Source organism: Alligator mississippiensis, chromosome 3 (assembly GCF_030867095.1).
Source record: "Alligator mississippiensis isolate rAllMis1 chromosome 3, rAllMis1, whole genome shotgun sequence".
Lineage (NCBI taxonomy): Eukaryota > Metazoa > Chordata > Crocodylia > Alligatoridae > Alligator > Alligator mississippiensis.
The window spans coordinates 270,525,828-270,547,635 of record NC_081826.1 but is presented as its reverse complement, the minus strand read 5'-3'; the positions used below and the strand labels follow the sequence as shown (position 1 = coordinate 270,547,635).

Below are 21,808 nucleotides of genomic sequence, written 5' to 3'. Positions count from 1 at the left end.
GCTCCAAGCCACGATGCTGAACTATAATTTCAATGTAATTTCTCTACTGATTTCATTTTTTAATTTCATTTTCAAAACAAAATTAAATAATCCTCAGCTCACTTTTCCATTGAAAAAAAAAATCACCTCTCCCCCCTCAATATTTTAGCTGTGCCAAATTTGGTTTGGATGCTAAATGCCTTTTGTTTTTCATTGCTGAAATTTCATTTCCCATGCAGCCAATGTTATGTTTTTTTCAGACAGAGATCTTAAACATTTCCTGTGATTGATTCCTAACACATTCCAAGGCCTATCCCAAGATCCTGATTTTTTTTCCCTCTCCATTCCCTTTCCGTTCTTTTTTGGCCTATTTTTCTGCTACACTATTTAATATAGTTTCATTTTTATCATCCATTTGTTTACACTAGCCACTTCCCTCCTTCCTGTGCTTTTGGACACACTATCCCCACATGTCTTTTCCTTCCTCTTCAATTTCTACCTTAAATTCTACCTGCACAGCTCCCATCTACCATTTAATTTGCTACAACAGCCCCCCTTTTCATATAGTTCCCAAACTCCCCCCACAAACCAGAGATCTCCCAAATTTAATGAAAATTCTATGAAAACAACAAAAAACCTTTCAGCTTAGCACAAAACTTTCCCTGCCCATCTCTAAAAGAAAAATAATAAATTTCATGAAAACCTGAAAAATATTCTTGAAAAGTAGTTACTTTTTACTAGCTACATTTTAAAACCAAGTGTAATTAGACAGTATTTATACATGCACATATTGTATATAGTACTGGGAGTCCTAGTTATGAAGCAGGATCCTGTTAGGGTGAATACTGTAGAAATACAGGACAAAAGTATGACCCCTGCTCCCTGAACTGTACAAACTGGGTGTGTCTACATATGCATTCTATTTGAGATCAGTTTACTTGCAAGTAAACTACTTGCAAGTAAATGCTCCTGGGGAGTCGTCTACACATGCAAGGATGTGACAACAGATTTGCTGCTCTTAGCAGCAAACTGGTGCCACTTCTTGCCGCATGGGCAACTGGTGCCTCCCAAGTCTTGGTGGACCAGTGGGACATGACCAGGGGGAGTCCCCCAGCCCCCAGTGACTGGGGGCGAGGGAGGGTGCAGGTCCCCCAGTGGCTGGTTGCTGAGTGAGGCAATTTGGCTCCATAGCATAGCAGTGGTAGAAGTGCTGCCAGCGAAGCCAAATTCAGTGGGAGCATGAGCACTCTCCGCCAGCCTGTGCACTCACTGTCGCGGGGGCACCAGCACCCTCAGGCAAGCACGTGCCACCCTACATGTCACCTATGTCCTGCAGCTCTGCAATGGGTCCCTGCAATGGGCCTTTGCCACCTGCTCGAAGCTCCGGCTACAGGTGCCAGCAGTCATCTTGAAATAACGGCCCTGCTCTTTGTTCCCTGGCCAGTCACTTCCTTGGCCAGGAGCAGCATGCATAGCACAGGGGCAGCACATGGCAGCTGTCTCCTCACTGCCTCTGCCTCTCTGCCCCATGGCTGCTCCAGTCCCTGCCCCTGATAACCAGCACTCCAGACTTCTGCTGGACACGGCACTGGCCCTGCTGGCTCGTCATGCTGACTGCCAGTTGGCTCACAGCCATCTAGGGTCTCCTGGCTCCCCAACATGCAGTGACTGCCTATCCAGCCACAGCATGCCATCCCAGGGCCACCGCCACATAGCTACCACCTGGACCCCATTCATCTAGCTGGACCCTGGCAAGAACGCTAATGATGGGCTCCTGGATGCCACTACCAGGGCTGTCCTCACCTTCCTGGGCCTCCAGCCCCACTGCCATTGGGCCCACTGGGCCAGCTAGGATTGGTGGCATATTCTCCTCTATTCTCCCAGTAAGTAGACACGGATGGTGCCACGAGGCCTCCATTGGAGTGGTCAACCGGTGGCTTCGGAGTTGGTGCTATCAGGCAGGCCTCGGGTTCCTTGACAACAACACACATTTTTGTGCAGGGGGCATGCTTGGGTGGGATGGGCTTCACCTCTCCCCTAAAGGCAAGTGTGTCTTTTCTTCCAGGTTGGCTGATCTCATACGGCGTGCTTTAAATTAGCTTTGCCGGGGGATGGGGCCACAGGGGGACACGATGACATTTCCCAGCCAAGACAGGTGATGAGCACAAGAAGTACCCAGGTAAAAGACAGGGGTCCAGATAGTCCTGGGATTAACAGGGTGGTGCATACACCCTCAGGAGGCCTAAAATGCCTCTACAGTAATACTCGTAGTATGGGGAACAAGCAGGAGGAACTTGCTCTCCTACTAGCTAACACAAGCCCAGACATAGTGGGGCTTACTGAAACTTTGTGGGATTCAATGCATGATTGGGTGGTAAACATAAAGGGCTATAGGCTGTATAGGTGGGATAGAATGGGGAGGAAAGGTGGTGGTGTGGTGCTCTGTGTCAAAGAGCAATACACATCCCCAACAAACAGCACTGGGTCAGGGGCAGGGCAGACTGAAGTGCTCTGGGTTAGAATACAAGGGGGTTGTAGGGAAAGGGACTTAACGGTAAGTGTTTACTACAGACCACCCAACCAGAGGGAAGAGCTGGACTGGAAATTCTCAGGTCAGCTCATGGAGGCAGTTAAGTCAAGGGACATGGTCATCATGGGTGACCTAAACTACCTGGACATCTGCTGGCAGGAGCAGTCAGCCAGGTCTGACTGCTCACGTAGGTTCCTAGCTGAGATACAGGACCTCCACCTAACCCAGGAGGTGCACAGTCCCACCAGGGGAAATGCCTTGCTGGACCTGGACCTGGACCTGGTCCTGGCCACAGGCGATGACCTGGTGAGGGGACTGCGCGTTCTCGACCACCTGGGCAATAGCGATCATCACCTACTGGAATTCACCATCCAGCACAGGGTGTCAAAGGCCTGCAGCAAGGCAGCATCCCTGGACTTCAGGAGGGCGGATTTCAATGAGTTAAGGAGGTTAGTCGGTGAGGCACTGAGGTCCCGGAGTGGAGGGGAGTTGGGAGTCCAAGAAGAGTGATCGTTCCTTAAGGAGACGATCCTCCGAGCCCAAAGGGTGACAGTCCCAAAGCAAATCAAAGTGGGCAAGAGTGCTCAAAAGCCCCCATGGCTCACCAAAGGCATTCAGGAACATCTGAAAGCTAAAAAGGAGGCGTACACCCAATGGAAGGGAGGGGCCATCACCAAGGAGGATTATACCTCCATTGTTTGAGACTGTAGTAGGGCTGTTAGGGAGGCTAAGGTGGAGACAGAAATGATACTAGTGACCCGGATCAAAGATAACAAGAAGTCCTTTTATAAATACATAGGGAGTAAAAAGAAGTCACCAGGTAACGTGGGGCCCCTGAAGAACATGTTTGGAAATCTGTTGGTCACACCAGTCAATAAAGCTGACCTCTTTAACAAATTCTTTGCCTCCATTTTTCTGGGCAGGGACCGGGACATCCCCCCCCACCCCTGAGATTCTGGATGGACCCAGGATAGGCACAGCCAGGCCCAGGGTCAGTGAGGACCTAGTTAGGGAACTTCTGGTGGGACTGGACTTGTTCAAATCAGCAGGTCTAGATGATCTCCACCCCAGGGTGCTGAAGGACTTGGCACTTGTGGTGCTCTGGCAAGCTGCCAGAGGACTGGAAAAGGGCCAATGTGTTCCCCATTTTCAAAAAAGGGAGGAAGGAGGACCTAGGAAACCATAGGCCCATTAGTATTACCTCAGTCCTGGGGAAGCTCTTTGAGGAAATTATCCAAGAGCACATCTGTGAGGGACCAGCAAGGGAGATTAGGGGCAACCAACATGGGTTCATTAGAGGCAGGTCCTGTCAGACCAACCTGGTTGCCCCCTCGGGCCCACACTCTTTAACATCTTCATCAGCAACTTGGACAAGGGGGTGAAAAGCACCTTGTTCAAATTCGCGGATGACACTAAGATGTGGGGAGAAGTGGGCACGCTAGAAGAGAGGGACAGGCTGCAACTAGATCTGGACAGGTTACAGGGGTGGAATAGGATGGGCTTCAATACTGACAAGTGCAAGGTATTGCACCTGGGGAGGAAGAACCAGCAGCATACTTACAGGCTGGGGAACTTCTCTCTCACCAGCACAGAGGCAGAAAAGGAGTCACTATTGATTCCAAGATGAACATGGGCCGCCAGTGTGAGGACGTGGTCAGTAAGGCTTACTGCACCTTGTCATGCATCCACAGATGCATCACGAGCAGGTCCAGGGACGTGATCCTCCCACTTTCTGCAACATTGGTCAGGCCACAGTTGGAGTACTGTGTCCAGTTCTGGGTGCCGCACTTCAGGAGGGATGTGGACAGCATTGAGAGGGTCCAAAGGAGGGCCACTCGCATGGTCAGGGGGCAGCAGGGCAGGCCCTATGAAGAGAGACTACAGAACCTGAAACTGTTCAGCCTCCACAAGAGAAGGCTGAGAGGGGATCTGGTGGCCGTCTATAAACTTACCGGGGGGGACCAGCAGAGAATGGGAGAGACCCTGTTCCCCCGAGCACTACCAGGAGTAACTAGGAATAACAGCCATAAATTGAGGGAAAGTAGGTTCAGGCTAGACATCAGGAAGCACCACTTCACAATCAGGGTGGCTGGGATCTGGAACTAACTTCCGAGGGAAGTGGTGCTCACTCCTACCCCTGGGGGTCTTCAAAAGGAGGCTAGATAATCACCTAGCCAGGGTCATTTGATGGACCTCTGCCAGGGCCACCTTAACTGCTGCCCTGGTGGAGTGAACCTTCAGCTGCCTGAAAGGGAGCTTGTTCACCCTCACTGCCCACCTTGAGTTTGCCGGGGACAACCTCCCCTGGGTCAGCATCATAGCCTGTGTACTGCATAACATCTGTGAGCCTGTGAGGCCTGAGGGAACTCTTCCACAAGGCCTGGGTGAGGGAGGCATGGCAGATAGAGGGCACCGGGCAGCAGGAGCACCAACTGTGGTGGTAACGACAGCAGTGGGCCCACCACCACTGAGGCCCCGGGCAAGCCACACACCTGCCCCCAGAGGCCAGGGCACAGGGTGCAAGAGGTGCTGGCCAACCACCTCCTCCTGTACTTCCCACTATAGCCTGCTTGGACAGCTGCCCATGGACCCTCCCATCCCCCTCCAGCGCCAGCACCATGCTGACTATAGACACATCTCAGGGGTCTGGGGGTCTAGGGGGCAAAGCCGGTGAACAGGTGACCAGCACCCCAACCTCTGGCCATTCCCCCACAGATGCACATGCTACAGTGAGCCCAGCAGACAGGGGGCTTGCTTGGGGTTATGGTTGCTGGTGGTCCCCCAGTGCAGGCAGCTCCCCCTCTGCCAGCCAGTGTCCAGGACCAGCAGGGCTGGTGTGTGGTCCTGGCCCCGCTGCAGGCAGCTCTGGCTCCGCACCCTCATGGAGCTGGGGCAAGTGGCTGGCCTGGGCATAGGAGGGCATAGGAGGGGAGCTTGGAGGCAGGGGCTTCTGGATGGTGGAGCACTGGACCTCCACCCAGGCCCTTGGTGGGGCTGATGCTGGGCAGGGGGAAACTGCCAGGGGGGAGTCAGAACTGGGGTCAAGGGCCAGGCAGTAGGCAGCATGAAGGTGATCGCCAGAGCCAGGACAGTGTCCAGCACCTAGCAGTTATCATGTGTGGCCTGAATTGCCCTGTCCAGGACCACAGTATGCAGAGCCTCCACCTGCTTACACTTCAGGGCCAGGATCTGCACCCAGAACTCCCAGTCTGCTCAGACAGCCATGTCCTCTGCCTCCCACCTGTCCTGATGGGCCACACTCTCTGCCCACCAGGCCAATGAATCCACCAGACAGTCCTCCAGCTGTCATCAGCTGGTTCAGGAGGATGGTGTGGTCCTGGGTCCACTTCCTGTAAAACTGGTGTATCCACAGGGCCCCAGCATCCCTGAGGCTGCATCCCAGCTGCCAACTTCAGCTTCTCCCCCCACATGCAGCTGCAGGGTCTGAAGAGCCATAAGAAGCACATAAGAATCTCGTGTAGATGCACCCACTTAGTATAAAAGGAGAGTCAACAACTGGATCCTGAGGCAGGACAAAGAAACAATAAGACAGTACTGGGCATCATATAGTTATTGGTCTTGATACATTAGACTACCTGTTAAGTTTTTTGTAGGTATCATAAAAAAAAGAGAGTTTCAAGCAAAGTTTTGCAAGAGAGTAAAATCTTATTCTGATTTTATTTATGGAAAGTTACTCCCAAACATGAAGGTCAGCATGAGAGAAAAAATAAAAGTGCTTGTTTGAAAATTTAATAGTAGGGTGACTGAAACTGGCTGGCATCATGGGCTGATCAAAGGCAGGACCTGATGTTTCAATTGTTAATGAGGCGTGATCAAAATTCTCACTAATTCTAAACTGTTGCAAAGAAGCTACATATTAATCATTGTATTATTCCAACACCAGATAGAAACTCCAAGAGGCCTCAAGACCAGTCCACACTCTCTTGTTCATCAAGAATCTGCTTCACTGTAGAGGGGAAACAAGTCAGGCTATAGGCAATGTATTAGATTTTCATTGTCAGTTCTTACATTCCTGATCATCCAAAATGAACAGGAGCAAAGGTTGTTCAGCATCTTGGAATATCTGATTGCAAACAAGTTTAAAGTACATAGCAAAAGAGAAGCAACCACTGGAAGCATGACTGGGTTTGCTGTTATAACATGTGGTTCACTGTAGCTAATTGTAAGCTTCCGCTTCTTGCTCAGTTATAATTGTTGGGTGTTCTTTCCTGATGTTGGTTTTGTGCTATGAATGGACTATTCAGGAGGCTAGAGCTAATTCCTCCTCTTTAATCAGTGATCTATGTTGTTCAGTTGTTCCTCTTGGCTCTTTAAAAAAAAGAATGTTATGGATATTTTATCCTTGTATTTGATTTCCCTGATGAACTAAATGGGGAGAAAAAGTACTGTACAAGGAATCCAATCTCATTGGGCACACCCAATATCCCATTTAATTGGTAAATGCTATTAGAATGCTTTGTCTTTCAGTTGTGAAATTCTGCACTGTACAGAGGCCAGCTCCAACTATATGCACTAGTTAAATCCTGTGGGACTGTAGTAATTCACCAACCTTATAATTGCCATTCCTATGGGAAAGGATTGTACCCCAGAACAACAGCAGTTTAGCAAATGTACTTAATGTTCAGTCCAGGGGCTACAGGCTCTCTCTCTAGTGTTTTTTGCATTGTTAGCACTTAGGTCTGTTTCTTCTAGCAGTTTCCTTTGAATTGTCTTCAGACAAATGTCCTTAAGAAGTATTTGAACTGGCACCATTCTGACAGCACTCCTTGATCTTCTAATAACCAGAAACTTTTTTTCCCCTGACTTTTGTTTGTTTTATTTTTTGATCTTTGATGTAATATAACCTCTCCCCATTATTAAAAGACCCCTCCAACTCTCAAGCTGTACATTTTATTCATAATACTAGGTACTTTATGCTTGATCAATCCTAACTCACCCGATGCCTGTGGTTCTCTCCCATGTGCAAAGGATGCCCCAAGACCTCAGCCAACGAGTTTGGCCTCCATCTGTTCTTCATAATGCATTCAATAAATGCTGGCTCTTCAGTCAATATCCATGTGAGGTGCCACAGGGTGACCAGCACTGCAGCCAGTTCAAATGGGGGCAAACCCCACCCTGTGTTGGAAGACTGTGAAGAAATCCAAAAGGAGACCCTGGTTGACTTCCTTTCCCTTTAGTCTACACCACAAGTTGACACAGGAGGGGATGCTGAGGCCATCTGTAAAAACAGCAGAAGGTCAGTGAAATGGCTGTGAGACTGAGGGTTGCTTGCTGTTTGTTTAGCTTTCTGGCCTGTTAGATAATTTCCTGCATGACAGTGCTCTTCTCTTTCCATTATGTGTAGCACAGGGTGCAGCTTGTCCATGTAGTCATAAGAGCTGAGCACAGACAGTTGAATCAATTCAAGCCCAAGCCTGAATCAATACAGTCTTCAGATGTTAATGTAAACTGTGTAGATTGAACTGATAAGTAAGTGAACAGGCATTCAGTTTTGATTCTGGAAATGCAGCCACATGCCTGCAGTGGCCGAGGCCAGAATCAGGGAGGTGCTAGAGCATGCCCCCCCACTCAACTGGAGCTGACAGCTTGGGCCAAGGTTAGGCCAGCATGGCTGCAAGGGGGCTGCAGGGGAGGTGCAAAGCATCCTGGGATGCTGAGGTACTGTGAGTTAACTTGAATACATATCATAGAGGTGGGAATGGAATTCTTATTGTCCCTCAACTTCCTTCCTTACGTATATATGTAGTCTGAACCTAGCTTTAAGTCATTTCCCTTCCTTATGGAGCCCATAACTAGGGTAAATTCTGCTATTCCACTTGGCTTAAACAGCTTTCTATTCTTGTAAAGTTGCAAACAAAATAGATTAAGTCTTTCCATTCCAGCAAAATTCTAATATTATAAAAGCCTTAGTTTATCTGTCTGTAACTCTTTATTCGCACTCTGATTGGCTGACTGAAACAGCCAGAGTGCTCTAAGAGTGTTCAGACAGAAGCACCACCATGACGGCGGGGACACAGGGGACAGAGTGGGAGGAGGGGGGGTGTGGGCTTGTTCCCCCCCTCCCCTGACTGGATGAGAAGTGGGGGCAGGGCCAGATGCTGGGGGACACAGAGCCACCGGGCCCCGGAAAATGCCAGCAAGGAGGGGAAGGGCGGGGGAGGCATGGTGGCGGCACCCCGCCACCGTTGCCATGCCCCAGCAACAGCCCCAAAGGGGAGAGGGGTGGGAAACAGGTCCAGTCCCGAAGCAGCAGGGGCGAGGACCCATTTGCCCCCTCCTCCAAATGGACAAGAAGTGGGGACAGGAGCGGAGCCAGATATGGGACTCTGTCCCCATCTGCCATGATGGTGGGGAGTGCACCACCACTGCTCCGTCACCACCAGGCCCCAACAAAAGCTGGAAGGGAGGGGGAGGAAGGGAGGGGAGCAGGAGGGCCAGGAGGGACACAGTGATAGCACCCCGCCACCGCCGCCACCAGGCCTTGCCCAAAGCTGGGAGGGAGAGGAGTGGGGAGGGGAGACAAGTGGATGTGAGCCAGGTGGACCTGAAGCGTGGGGGTGGGGGAGAGCAGTGCCAGACCAGAAGTGGTGGGGAGGGGAGGGAATGGGCTTGGACCAAAAGGGTGGGGAGGGGGAAATAGGCCTGGACTCATGGGGGGATGAGTGATCAGGGCCAGACCCAAAGTGCAGGGGGGACGGGGGATGGACAGGGGCCTCTGTCCCTGCCCCCCTATCATTCTTGATGGGCAATTGACTACTAGAACTAAAATCCTTCTATTTCTTTAATTTTACTCCACTTTTTGTAAATACTTTTGTAATAGCCAGACACACTTTCCTCCCCAAACTAATTTCAGTTTTATTACCTTGTTTTTCTACTACTTTTTTTGGCATGGCCTTGCTTAGTTAGGTTCCAGCCTGTGTCATCAAGGAGAGGTGTGTTCTCAGGTAGCGAGAGTTTCCGTTTGTCCTGTTACAGCAAAATCTAGGTTTTTAAAATATACTCATTGTTGCAGTACTTGAATTACTGTACTTCAAGAAAATCAACTACACTTCATACAGCTAACATCTGTGTCACACAGTATATAGCAAAGTTTATAAAGAGTTATAAATAGCATTATAATGAGTCCTTATTTGGAATTAAGCATTTCATTCTGCCTGCACTAGTTTACTATGTAGCTGTCACAATAGCATCATCTTTGATCCAGAGCTGCAATAAAATGTGTATTTATTTTCTGTTTAGCTTAGCAATCCAAAGGTTAAGACTCGTGTGTATTTGTTGGCTAGAGTTTTCAAGAAACTTTATGCAATGTTGCATATGCCTTTTTTAAGCTCATTGAGATGTGTCAAAGGTCTCTCCAGCACTATACACTCCACATCCACAGTGAGAAAATAGCTGAGCCAGTCAGAGGCATATCCTCACTAGCTAAGTTTTGCCAATGATTTGTAGCAGCTAATTATTTGGTGTTTCAGAGTGGAAAGCTTGGAGACCATTTTTTCCCCTTTTCTCCCAGGAGAAAGTATAAATATGAAACTGGCCCTTTTGAGATCAGAAGCTACCAGACCGAGATAAAGCATGAACTATTTCTAATCATGAACTACAGAATTTCAGCTCAGGGACTAACTTTGGTATACTTCCTTAGGTAAGCCTCTTCCCATGTGCCCCAAGGGCATGGGATGGTATGGAAACTCCTATTGTTTCCTTTCTTCCCTCAGAGTTTGTCAATAAGGTGCCTTTAAAGTCCTCTAATGGCTGTATACAAGCCCTCCTAGCACATATTGCCTTATCCTGCTAGTGAATCAGTGGATCCTTTGAGTTAAGGAAGTGATCTTGTCCAATTTGAGAGTAGCTGTCACTGGCCTCAAGCCCTTCTATCTTAGCTTTTTGCAACAGGTGTTGTTTCTCACTATAGTTGTGCAGTGCCTCACCTTAAATATAGTTGGTCCTTTTAAGTGCCACTGCCATTAGACAAAGTAAACTTTGAGGTTCACATTGATGGCTTTGCATTTACACTACCACATTTAAAGATGTTAAACTGTATGCCATCAAGTCACCACTTCAGTATATGTGAATATAAAATAATTTCTCATAAAAGTTACAACAACAGATCATCTAGAAACACTTTGCCTTGACTGTATTTCATTCCACATCCTAATAGATGGTTGATAAGTAGGGCCAGTAGTTTCAAGCAGGGAGGAAGTGTTTGAATCAGGCAGAATGACAAAAAAACAGTTTTAAGGTTTTATAATGGGTAAGAAGTCAAAGATGTTTTAAATTAAATGGATTAGCCCTGCTTCCTAGATTAAATAGAGAAAAGAATTCCTTTTCTGTTGTGTTAGTTATTGAAGCAGGCATGACATTTGGTTGGCATTTGACTGTAATATGGACTAAGAAAATTAAGCACCTGATCTTGTATCTAGGGAAGTCAATGGGAATAGAGGGCCAGAGGGCCTGGGGAGCAGGTGGGGCCAGGAAACCCATGTCACTGACCAAGGAGTGGGGCCAGGTCTGAAGAAGGGCTGAAGGCCAAGAAGGGCTACAGCCTAAGGCTGGTAGGAGTGGAAAGACCATGGGCATCAACTGGCCTAGAAGTAGGGCCGGGGTCTAAGGAAAAGGTTCGAAGACCATGAGGGCCACAGACCAAGGGGTCCAGAGTGCCCATAGCCCATAGTGGGATTGATATAAGGATGGACAGAGCCAGGAGCTCATAGCCCATAGGAGTGGTTGGGATATGATTAATATGTGTGACATCTGCACGGCATGAGCAGGGAGGATGGAGCCCATGTAATTAGTCCTGAAGGTGATGAGCAGTGACTGGTGCTCATGAGGAGATCTGACTTGGGAAGCCCTGGGGCAGCTTCCTTTTTCTGAAAAGATCATTTCATCAAGGCATGGCAAGTGAGGAGAAGGGGAGTTTGCCCAAAGAGAGCCAGGTTGATAGGACATGAGGAGCTTCCGGGGGCATCACATCCACCCCGGGAATCGGACCCCGTTACACTTCAATAGGAGTAAAGAATTCTCTCTCCCCAGTCTCACCAGTGGGCCTGTGTTTAGGGCACTATTTGGTGGGGGGAGGGTGATGTCCATTTGAACTACATAAAAAAGGAACTATACCCAGGCCTACCACTTCCCCTGACCTCTAGTTCAGTTGTTCTCAACCAGGGTGTCATGGCACCTTGTGGTGTATGGAGATCCACTCAGGAGTGCTGCAGGGTGCTATGCAGTGTTAATACCGTTAGGTATGCAAATATGATTCACAAGACAAATACAGAGATTTCAAATAAGAATCCATAGTGTTAAAAACATTCTGACTGGTTGTGATCTGAGTTCTTTGCAATAGAAGTTGCTTTATTATTTTTCTCTTGTCAAAAATCAAATGAAAACAAAGAGCTGACGTTTTCAAGGGGATGGTTTGAGTCTAAAGTAGTGTGCCTTGACTTTAATCAAGGAGTGCCTTTAGTCTAAAAAGGTTGAGAACCACAGCTCTAAACTACTATAAAAATGTGGGTACCATAAACTCTCTTTTTAAAAGATTTCCTACTGGCTAGGCTGCTTGTAGTGCGTTTCTAAACACGTAATGCATTGTATATGGAATGTGTGGAGCTAACAGTGTTGTGAATTCCACACAGAGGCCTAGGGTTCTAAAAGTTAGACACGATGACATGGAGCAATGCTGTGTCCTTCATTGATCTAACCCTCAACTACATAGCTCTTGATAAAGAACTTCATTTAGGAGCCCACAACAAACGAGTGTAGCAAGAGGATTAGCCCCCTCTCTAGTCAACTAGGCTAGGGACAAACATTACATATAAACCAGTTTAAATGATCAAAAACTGGTTTAAACCTATAACAGAACATAAGTTCTGTGCACATAAACCACTTATAAAATGGCTGGAACTAATTTAAGATAAACCTGGTTGAATGTAGTATCGGACTTAACTGATTTGGGTCAAACCTATTTATGCAATGTCTGTCCCAGACCCCTTCCTGGTTTAAGTTCAACCAGTCTCCCAGCATCCTACATGCTTTGTAGCCCTGGGCTGTACTGTCTGCTCCAAAGAAGAGGGCTAGCCCCACCCCTCTGCTCCCTACCCTGAGCTCCGGTGGAGACTGCAGGCACAGCAGAGTCTGCCTTGCTTACCCCTGCCCTGGCCCCCCTCGCCACTCATTACTCAAGCAGGGATCCTTGCCTCCCTTTCATCTCCCACAGCACAGACCCCAGCCCCATGGATCCTAGTCGCTAACAATGAGCAGTGTATACATCTCCAATTTCACTGGGATAGGATGAAGGCAGACAGGACAGTGTCCAATTAGGACTTTTTGAGCTAATCAACAGGACAGCTAGTAATGTCTCTCCTTTCCTTGCTAAGAAAAATCTGTTTAAGAAGAGCTTGAACTAATGAGAGAGGGTCTTGTTTTCTTGGTGGACTAATAAACGCTGTGTTATCAGCTCCCTGCTGGCTCCCTCATCTGTCAGATTTGCTCCAGACAGTATGAAGAAGCAGAGAGAGGGAGACTGAAAAGTTTAGTATCATCAACAGATGCATGCACTGCACACACACACACCCCCTTTGCCTCAGAGTGCTAGCTGGGTACTGGAGCCTGGCAACACTCCAGCCCCTTGAGCAGCAGGTGGAGAAAAGCCTGGGACTGAGCAGGCAGGCTGAGGGTTTAAATCCCTCCCTAATCAGAGCATCCTGCTGGGGCCTGGCCACACCTCCTCATCAGCTCAGCACTCTGGAAGGAAAGGGAGGGCTGCTGTAGTACCCACTGTTTTGTAGCCTGAGCCACTGCAGGCACGTGTCTGCATTTCTTCAGTCCAGAGGAAATGTCTGTACACTTGCAAACCAGTTCAACCTAGACAGGTTAGACTAACCTGCAAAGATTGAATCAATTCAGGCTCGGGCTTTTTGAATATCTGTCCCTAGCTCTAGAGAAGGGTCCTGGCTCACTGGTATAATCCCATTAGCATTTCTGCATAGTACCTTTTATTTTCTGTGCCCAAGACCATCTCTGGCCATTGCACAGATCCATAGAAGAGAGTAATTAGATAAATTCTTTCACCTGGTTACATCTGAAGATGAAAGAAGCAGGCCTTCCTGCCTTCTGGGCCGCAAATCACCACAGGATGGAAGTTAAGTTGTTGTTTCACTATCCCTCATGCCCCACCTGGAACTGCTTTGCACTCTGAGGGGAACAGAGTACGCTATCCAAAGGCACAATCACTCCTAGAACTAGGACAGTGTATGAACCCCATGTATGCCACTGGCTAGATGACACATGTTCATGTTTTCAACAGGTCCAATTTTAGAAGACTGTCTGGATGAACAGTTCCATTCTGCATATCATGCAGGTAGTTGTTATGAGGTAAAATGTTCATAATAGCTTATAAAACAATTATGGTCTGTTATTGTTACCAAGTGAGCTCTAGGATTGCACAAGATGGGGAAAAAACGCTCATTCAACAGTGAGTTCAGTCATTTTGAACATAAAAAGCACCCTCAGGAAGAATGCAATTTATATTCATATGTATTTTTTACTTGTCATTCCTTCAGTTTGATGGATGTCAGAATACTACATTTTTAGTAGAGTTGCAATTGCTGAAGAACTTAAATATACCCTGTGATTATATGCTGCAGGGCCGACAGCTGAAATTCTGAATGGCCATCTGCAATGCTATTGGCAATAGTATTCTCCTTTTGTGGCAGAAATTCAGGTGCTTGTCTTCTACTGCAATTAGTGCTTGATGTTTGGTATAGTTTCTCTCTCTCTCTCAGCTCTACAGACATAATCAAAAGGCTGCATCAATTATTATTTCAACCAGCTGAGAAAGCAGGTTTCCTGATCAGTTATTTTATTTTATAGATGCAGATCATTCTTCTGTTTGGAAAGGTCTTGGCAAACTTTGCAAAACTGTGTCCTTTTAAAGCTGTCCACGTAGTATTGGCAGTATTTATGATAATGTAAGCAAAAGGAATAATCTGATCAGTATTTGATTAGCAGGTATGCTGTGCGATTCCTGTTAACAAAGCAGTGAAAAATTAAATGTGACAGAGTCCTATAGACAACATAAATACAATTCATTTATTTTAGAGAAAATGATAATCACACCTTAAATATTTCAGAATGGTACTGAGCTTAGAATGTGTTTTGAAGTGGGCTATTTTGCTTACACATTTTATTTTTTTTCTGATGCTTCACCATTAGATATTTTCTTATTTTAGCTGCCACTTTCTCGCACAGTGTGAAGTAGGTGAAACTAAATCCAAGAGATGGCAATTTTCTTCTGAGCTGCCATTTTATTTTTAGAGAAAAAATCATATTGACTGTAATGCTTCAGGAAAAATCCAGTCCACATTTCCTTTTCCAAGCACATTCACAGTGGATATATGAATTATCTTCTGAGCTATTATGACCTGGTGTGCCAACTTGTGGTAACCGGAAATGTCAAGTGCCATGCTGCTGGACAAGTTAATCTGTATTGTAATGATGAATGTAGGCATGGCATGTACCTGAATGCTAAGGCTGTAAAAACACTGCTGATTGTATGGGACTGAATCATGCAGGGTCTGCTCAAAGGAAATGGCAGCAAGCCAACCACATACATTTTCTTGGAAGTTTGCATCTTAAGACTAATCCACTAAAACATTCTGAATCCATATTAGTTTGATTTGGATAGAGATAGCTGAAGAAGCAATATCATCTCTCAGAAAATATCCTGTAGCTTTCTTTCTGTTCATTCATTCAACATCAGTGTTTAGAAAGTTGTAGTAGTTGTGAAAGCATTTACCTTTGTGAACTACAGAAGTTCTAGAGGTAGATCTCATGGTAGTGGAACTTTAAAAACAGGAGGTAGGGCCGGGTGGCACCGTAATGGGTTCATGGAAGAACTAGCTTTCATAAGCAACAACCTGCTTTATTATATGCTATGAATTTGTTTCTAGTATGTAGAACATACAAGATTTCTCACCATAGACCTTTTACTAATCCTATAGTTTAATATCCTTTCTTTCTTATTACCTCAGAATTCAGGACAAGGTTAGTAAGACAATATAGTTTCTTTTCTAACGGGTTTTCTAGATAAAGGCAGAGAAACATCCATTGAGGTTCATGAACCATTAGGAAATTTGGTCTGAAATTAAAAAGGAAAGAAAAGAAAACCAAATCCATGCTAGATACTGGTAATTTCAGCATACCACAAAACTGTTCACTGGCAGTTCATTTAGGGTAAGATCCTGTCACTTTTCCCCAAGCAAAAAAAAAATTATTAAATTATTTTGCATTTGCTTGGCTAAGGAGTACTGTAAGGGTCCACTGTGCTAAATCCTTATGATATACACCATGTGCCAAGAGGCACAACTAGCAAGTTTTGCACCCTGAGAAAAACCCTGCTAGAAAGAAAGAGGGTGAGGGAAGAGGGGAGCCAGGGAGCAGTGCAAAAGACCAGAGAGTACTAGTCTTACTTGTTTCCAATAGCATAATTGAAAGGGGGGGCAACTGGGGCAGCATTTCCAAGTGCCACCTTAATGGAAGGGTTTAAAAGCAGCCACTACCCCAAGTAGGAGCCAGCACTACCCTGAGGACAGACCTGCATTGCTATGCCTCTGCCTGCCCCAGGGACTCAAAAGTCCTCCGCTGCTACTGCAGTGACATAGTCTGGCTGCCCTCAGTTATTGCTGCTGCTGCCACTGATGTAACCTCTGTGATGTCCCTGCACCAAGCTGCTTTTACTAAAGCAGAGGTGTGGCACTGCTACTTCTGCCATGGTGCCTACTCCTTGGAGGCCACTATTCTGATGCTCTAAATCAACACTGAGGGATGGTGCCCCACTCACCCATCCCGCTAGTTACACTACTGCAACATGTTGATATGAAGTCATTGCAGGCCACTTATGAGTGCTGCTATGGGGCGCTCACCTCTAGAGGCCTACTAGTGCCTTCATCTTCCCATTTCTCGCATTTTAAGTAGTGTCAACCACCACATCTTTGATGTTAACATTAGTGGGGAAGGCTGCACAGAAAGTGAGGCACACCTTTGAAGAGGCAGGCTCTGTCTGGTCTTAGGCTGCCCCTCAGCCTCATCCCAATTTTACTCTCGCTGAGCCTCATAGCTCAGGACCCACTGTTCAGCACTGCAAGCTCCTGTCTCAGCTCTGGTCATGCCCCATGACTTCAGGATCCAGCACCCACAATCAGCTACATAAGATACTAGGAGCCTAGAGTCCTGTTTTTCCCCTGCAACTTTCTCCCTTAAAGTTCAGGTAAACTTGGCCTCCTGTGGCCACTGAACATACTTCAACCATCTGGCTTTACAGTCTGGGCAAGCCTGGCCTCATTCAGTCACAGAACACACCCTAGATCTTATTCTCTGTCCACTTGGGGAAATTTCAAGTTGGGGATGTCCCCCAGTCACCTCCTACAACCCAGCCCTTCAGGGAGGGAGGGGTGGAAATAAAAACCACAGAATTCAAGCACCATCCCCAGTTCAAATGAATCTCGCACAGGGTTTGCCATGTTCCTCAGTGGCCGGCTCCAAGTAGAAAAGAAAGAAAAACAAGTTCCCAGGGCACTTAGCTTGCTTTCTATGCAGGCTCCCAGCTTCTCTTCACTTGGGGCTGCCTCCTGAGTCCTCTCCACAGTCTGGGCTCCAGTCCTCACACTTCTCCGAGAAGGTTTTGTTCTCAACAGCTCCACAGCCAGACTGCCTGCCTCAGCCTGAGACTTAAGCTTATACAGGGCTCCCTGGGTCACATTAACCCTCTATTTCCTCTCCCTGGGCCATCAGGCTCTGTCTCCACCCAGACCTGGTGGCTATCTTGCTTCAGATTCAACCTGTCTGTGAGTTTGCCCCTGGGGCGCCATTGGGGCACAGGCAGAAGAGACACCGAGATGAAGTGGAAGGAAGCAAGAGGGAAGGGGAAAATCAGAACCTTGTAACCAGGACACCAGGGGGAATGGACCCCTACCAGGGGAAGGATGCATCACAAACATACAAACAGTAAGAAAAGAAAATGTGGGGGGATGGGGCTGAAGGAAGGGAAAAGGGCCAGATAGATATGTCTGGATCTCCTTCCCATTCTTGTAATGGGGTAGATGCCCCATTAGTCATAGAACAGTGGGAATACATCTATGTAGCACCCATAGCTCTGCAAGTGTTCAGATGTTCTTTATTTTGTTCTCTTTTCCAGTGCAAGTTGCCAAGTATGGTCTATTAAAAAGCCATTTAAAGTTGAAAGACCAGTAAACAATTGAATCATATCTATCATTCACTGGGTTGGCATCTCCAAGAAGTAAGGGTGTACATGATTACTGAATGTATTATTTCTGTGAATAGAATATAAAGGAAACAGTTACAATCAGTGACTGGAACAACAGTGCTGCCTTCAAGTTTGACTGTGAGCTGGCCTCTGGCCTTTCAGATCTGAATAGCCATCAACTGCCTCTGATCTAGATTAACAACTAAATGCACAGAGGATGTTTTCTTTTCTAAGTAATATTTTGTGGGGGAGTTTCAAAAATAGAAGCCAAAGGAATCATGGGGTCTCATTCTCTCATTCTATCCATTGGTGCAAATCAGAAGTAGTACTGCTGATATCAGTGAGAATTAATACACTGGTGTAAAGTCAGTATAAGTGAGAGGAGAATAAGACCCATTTTCTTAAGGTGCTGTTTTCTCATACTATAGCATTTAAAATATGTCTATGAGTAAGATCTATGTTTTAAAAAATGTTTGAAGGCATGCACTCATGCAGCGAAGCTTATATTATTCTTATGAAACAGTGAGGCCTGTTTTTCAAGGACTCATGTGGTGGCCCATGCTGTTTGAAAACTAGGCCACAATAGTGAGCAAGCAAGGTGTACATGCTGTATTAGTGTGTCTAGAATAGGGGCCAGCAAAATACTGCTCACAGGCCAGATTCAGCCTGCCAGGCCAGTCTATCTGGCCTGCCAGACCCCTAAAAAATTTAGAAAATTAATATTTATCTGCCCCTGGCTGCCTGTCAAAGATGACAGGAGCCAGGGGCAGTAGGACTCAGGGGGAGCCAGTGGCAGAACTAAAAAACCACAGCAGCAAGTCTGGCCCCGCCCCGCAGCCTCTGAGCCCTGAGCCCCAGCTAGAAGCAGGGCCTAGCAGGGCCTTCTGCATGGACTCTGCCTAGCAGGGCCTTCTGCAGTATTCTGGCCTGGGACTGTTCCTGCCTCCCTACGCTGAGGGAAATATGGATAAGCAGGACAGCGGGAGAGAGGCAAGGGAGGACCGTGGGTGATCGCACCAGTCCTCAGGGCTGGCTGGGCTGGTTCTTGTGGTCTCAGTGCTGCAGCTGGGAACTATACGGTGCCAGCAGGTGGGCTGAGGGGTGGAGCTGGGAAATGCCTATGGCAGGCAGGGGAAGGGGGAGTGCACGGGTCTGCAGAACACAGTGACACCCAGGCAGGAGCATGGGGCCCATCTTGGTGCACTGGGACTAACACCAGTGGGGCCCAGAAAAGGGCAGGAATGTGGGGACAGGCTGGCAGGGGCTCTGTGGAGCCAGGCTGGCTCCCTCCTCTTCCTACTTGAACAGCGCAGCCCGGCTCCATAAAGCCCCTGGCATCCTGGACCCCGCACTCCTGCCACCCCTCTCTGGGCCCTGCCGGTGCTGGCCCTGGTGCACCAGCGTGGGTCCCACGCTCCCACCTGGCTGTTGCCGTGCTCTGTGCACCCACTCCCTGCCCCTTCCCCCAGCCTGCTGCAGTCATTTCCCCATTCCTCCCCCCCACGTGCCACACTCCCGCATCACATGGTTCCTGGCTGCAGCACCTGGACTGCAGGAGCAGCTGGGAGGTGGTGCCAGAGTGGCCAGGGGGAAGGGGGTGACAGGGAAGCCGCAGGAGACAGGCATCAGTGGCAGACAGGGAACAAGTGGCAGGGAGCAGGAGCAGGGGGCCCACACCAGTGCCCCAGGGCCAGGAGTGGCAAAAGTGCAGAAGCAGGGCTTGCAGGGGTGCTGTGGGAGGTTTGCCTGCCACAAGGGGAGGGGGCAGGCTGTGGGAAAACCCTCCCCCCACCACACAAGCCACAAGCCTCTCCAGTCACCCTCCCCCACACACAGCCCCCCACAAAATCCATACCCACCCACACACAACCATATCCCCCACACCTGTCCACCCCCCTACAAGTCACACAAACAGACTCCCTCCCCTATATGCCACATACCCAGAAACCTATACCTGTCCTCCTGCCCACACCCTCCCACAATATACAAGAGTGAGACTTCATTGTAAGCTATAATACTATCACATCTATGTACACTACACAAAGACATGTAAATCAGGACAAAATTTTTTTTTTAATGAAATTAATGAATAAGTGGTACATGTTTGATTTTTAGAATATAATTTGGTATTTTTCTGGTTCAAAGATGGCAAAACCCTTTGCTGAAAGGAGTATTTCCAGGGAGCAAGGGGAGGGACTTCTGGTGCACAAGGTCAGGGGTTAGAGGGTGGGACATACGGTCCCAAGATAACAACCAGGGGGTGGGGCACCTGTCAGGGGGCAGGGCTACCCATGTGGCCCTCAATGGCTTACCAAAACTTGGTAAGCAGCCCTCCGCCCAAAATAATTGCCTGCCCCTGGTCTAGAACTAAGATTATGAACAAATCTATTTTAGTATGTTCCATAGTTTTACTGTCTACTAGTTTCCCTCATTAATTTCCTTGGGCAACTGCAGCTTAAAGTGTTACTTCAACTTTACTTTTTCCAATAACCTGAAATTTTGTTTGAATGGGTTTGGGAAGCTCACCGGCTGGGTACAAGTTGAAAAAAGTTAAATATTAAAGGTCATTTTGAGCTTATTCTATTCTGATGTTGCATGTTTGGAATGAAATAGCTAGGCCAGACTACTTGCAACATATCCTCCCTACTATATTACATTTTTCCATGATTAGAATGCCCATTTCTCAATTAGACAATAATTTGAAACAGCCATAGCAAAATAAATTTATCAAGATACAGTAAATATGCCCACTATTTTAATAAGATTTAGAGTGACTATTGAGGGCATGGGAAAGAAGACAAGGCATGGCTTAAAATAAACTATGCATCATTCCAAACAAACTCTGGCAACTGTGCCCTAACTTGCTTCTAAGTACCGAACACAACAATGCTAACGACTTACTATTTGCACATAAACTGTTAAGTCTAGACACCCAGAAAAAATTGGATGGAACTCTAAGTGCATGTTGCCTGCTGACAATCTAGAGGTTTGAAGAGGTTGTTTAAGCTACTGTATTTTAATGACCATGCTGTATAGGAAATGTCTCATGGTAGTGGTAGAGATTTGTGGAATGATGTTTCTTTTGATACTTCTTAAATGGGTAAAAAAGATTCTCTACTCAGTCTGTGTTTCACTTTTATTCCAACCTAGCTTCCTGCTAAAGATTAAAAGGAAAAAGGGCACTCGTGCTCATGTTAGAGAAGCAGTGTGGATAGCTTAGCCATTCTTATAGTATTAGATTTAAGCAAGAGTGTGGCTCAAATTGGAATGATCACGTGTCATCTAATCATCTGACTTCTCCAGGAAACAATATGCAAAGCAGGTTGCTATGAAGTTTTTGGTAATTACAAATACAGCTCAAAATCAGTGTATGTCCCCAGTTTTAAAATACTTCTAACTTTGCTGTGCATAGCTGCCATTTGGTGGGACAGAATATAGGGCTGTGGAAACAATTGGTTTTTTCTTTGTAAATAATTGTGAGAGCAGTTTATGTATGGAGTTTTCAGTGCATTCAGTTCTCATGAAAGAGTCTTAGCCTCCTTACTAGTGAAAGAATAATTCCATCTTGGCATGCTCTCAGTTTGAGCTCTTCTGTTGAGCCTTCCCACAAGAAGGGAAATTAATGAATTTTTTAGTTGTAGCTTTTGGAATCCAAGCCCTTAAGAATTATGACTGAGACCACCAGCTCATTTTATAAGCCAAAAAACAGATAACTTTTCTCTAGATGGGTCAGCAATATGGATTTATATTGTTTTATGAATTTCCTATACAATTGGGAAAAAAATGTTTCTAGATTGTTTTAGCTGTCTAATCAAAAGTGAAAATAAGCATGGCTGGTTAAAAGAAGTGTTTTTCAGAATTACTTCTGAGCAAAGATGACAGGGAAGTTTGTAGATTGACTCTACAAGGCAACTCTTCCCACCTTCTACATGGTGCTTCTTGTAGATCTAAGTAGCAGCCTTTGTTTGAATTCAATACAATAATGGAGTCCTTACCTTGCTTCTGCCTATATATGAGTATGAGGA

General features: G+C 46.8%; 1 protein-coding gene across 1 annotated transcript in view; it reads right to left on the bottom strand.

Annotated features, from left to right (window-relative positions):
* Window positions 1-6,173: 6,173 nt before the first annotated feature.
* LOC109285271 (uncharacterized) overlaps window positions 6,174-21,808 on the bottom strand; it is a 62,217-nt gene continuing 46,582 nt past the window's right edge. The window contains exon 6 of the mRNA XM_019495907.2: window positions 6,174-7,748. Within this exon, the coding sequence (XP_019351452.1) occupies window positions 7,704-7,748 (45 nt within the window). The 3' untranslated portion in view covers window positions 6,174-7,703. The remainder of the gene's footprint in view (window positions 7,749-21,808) is intronic.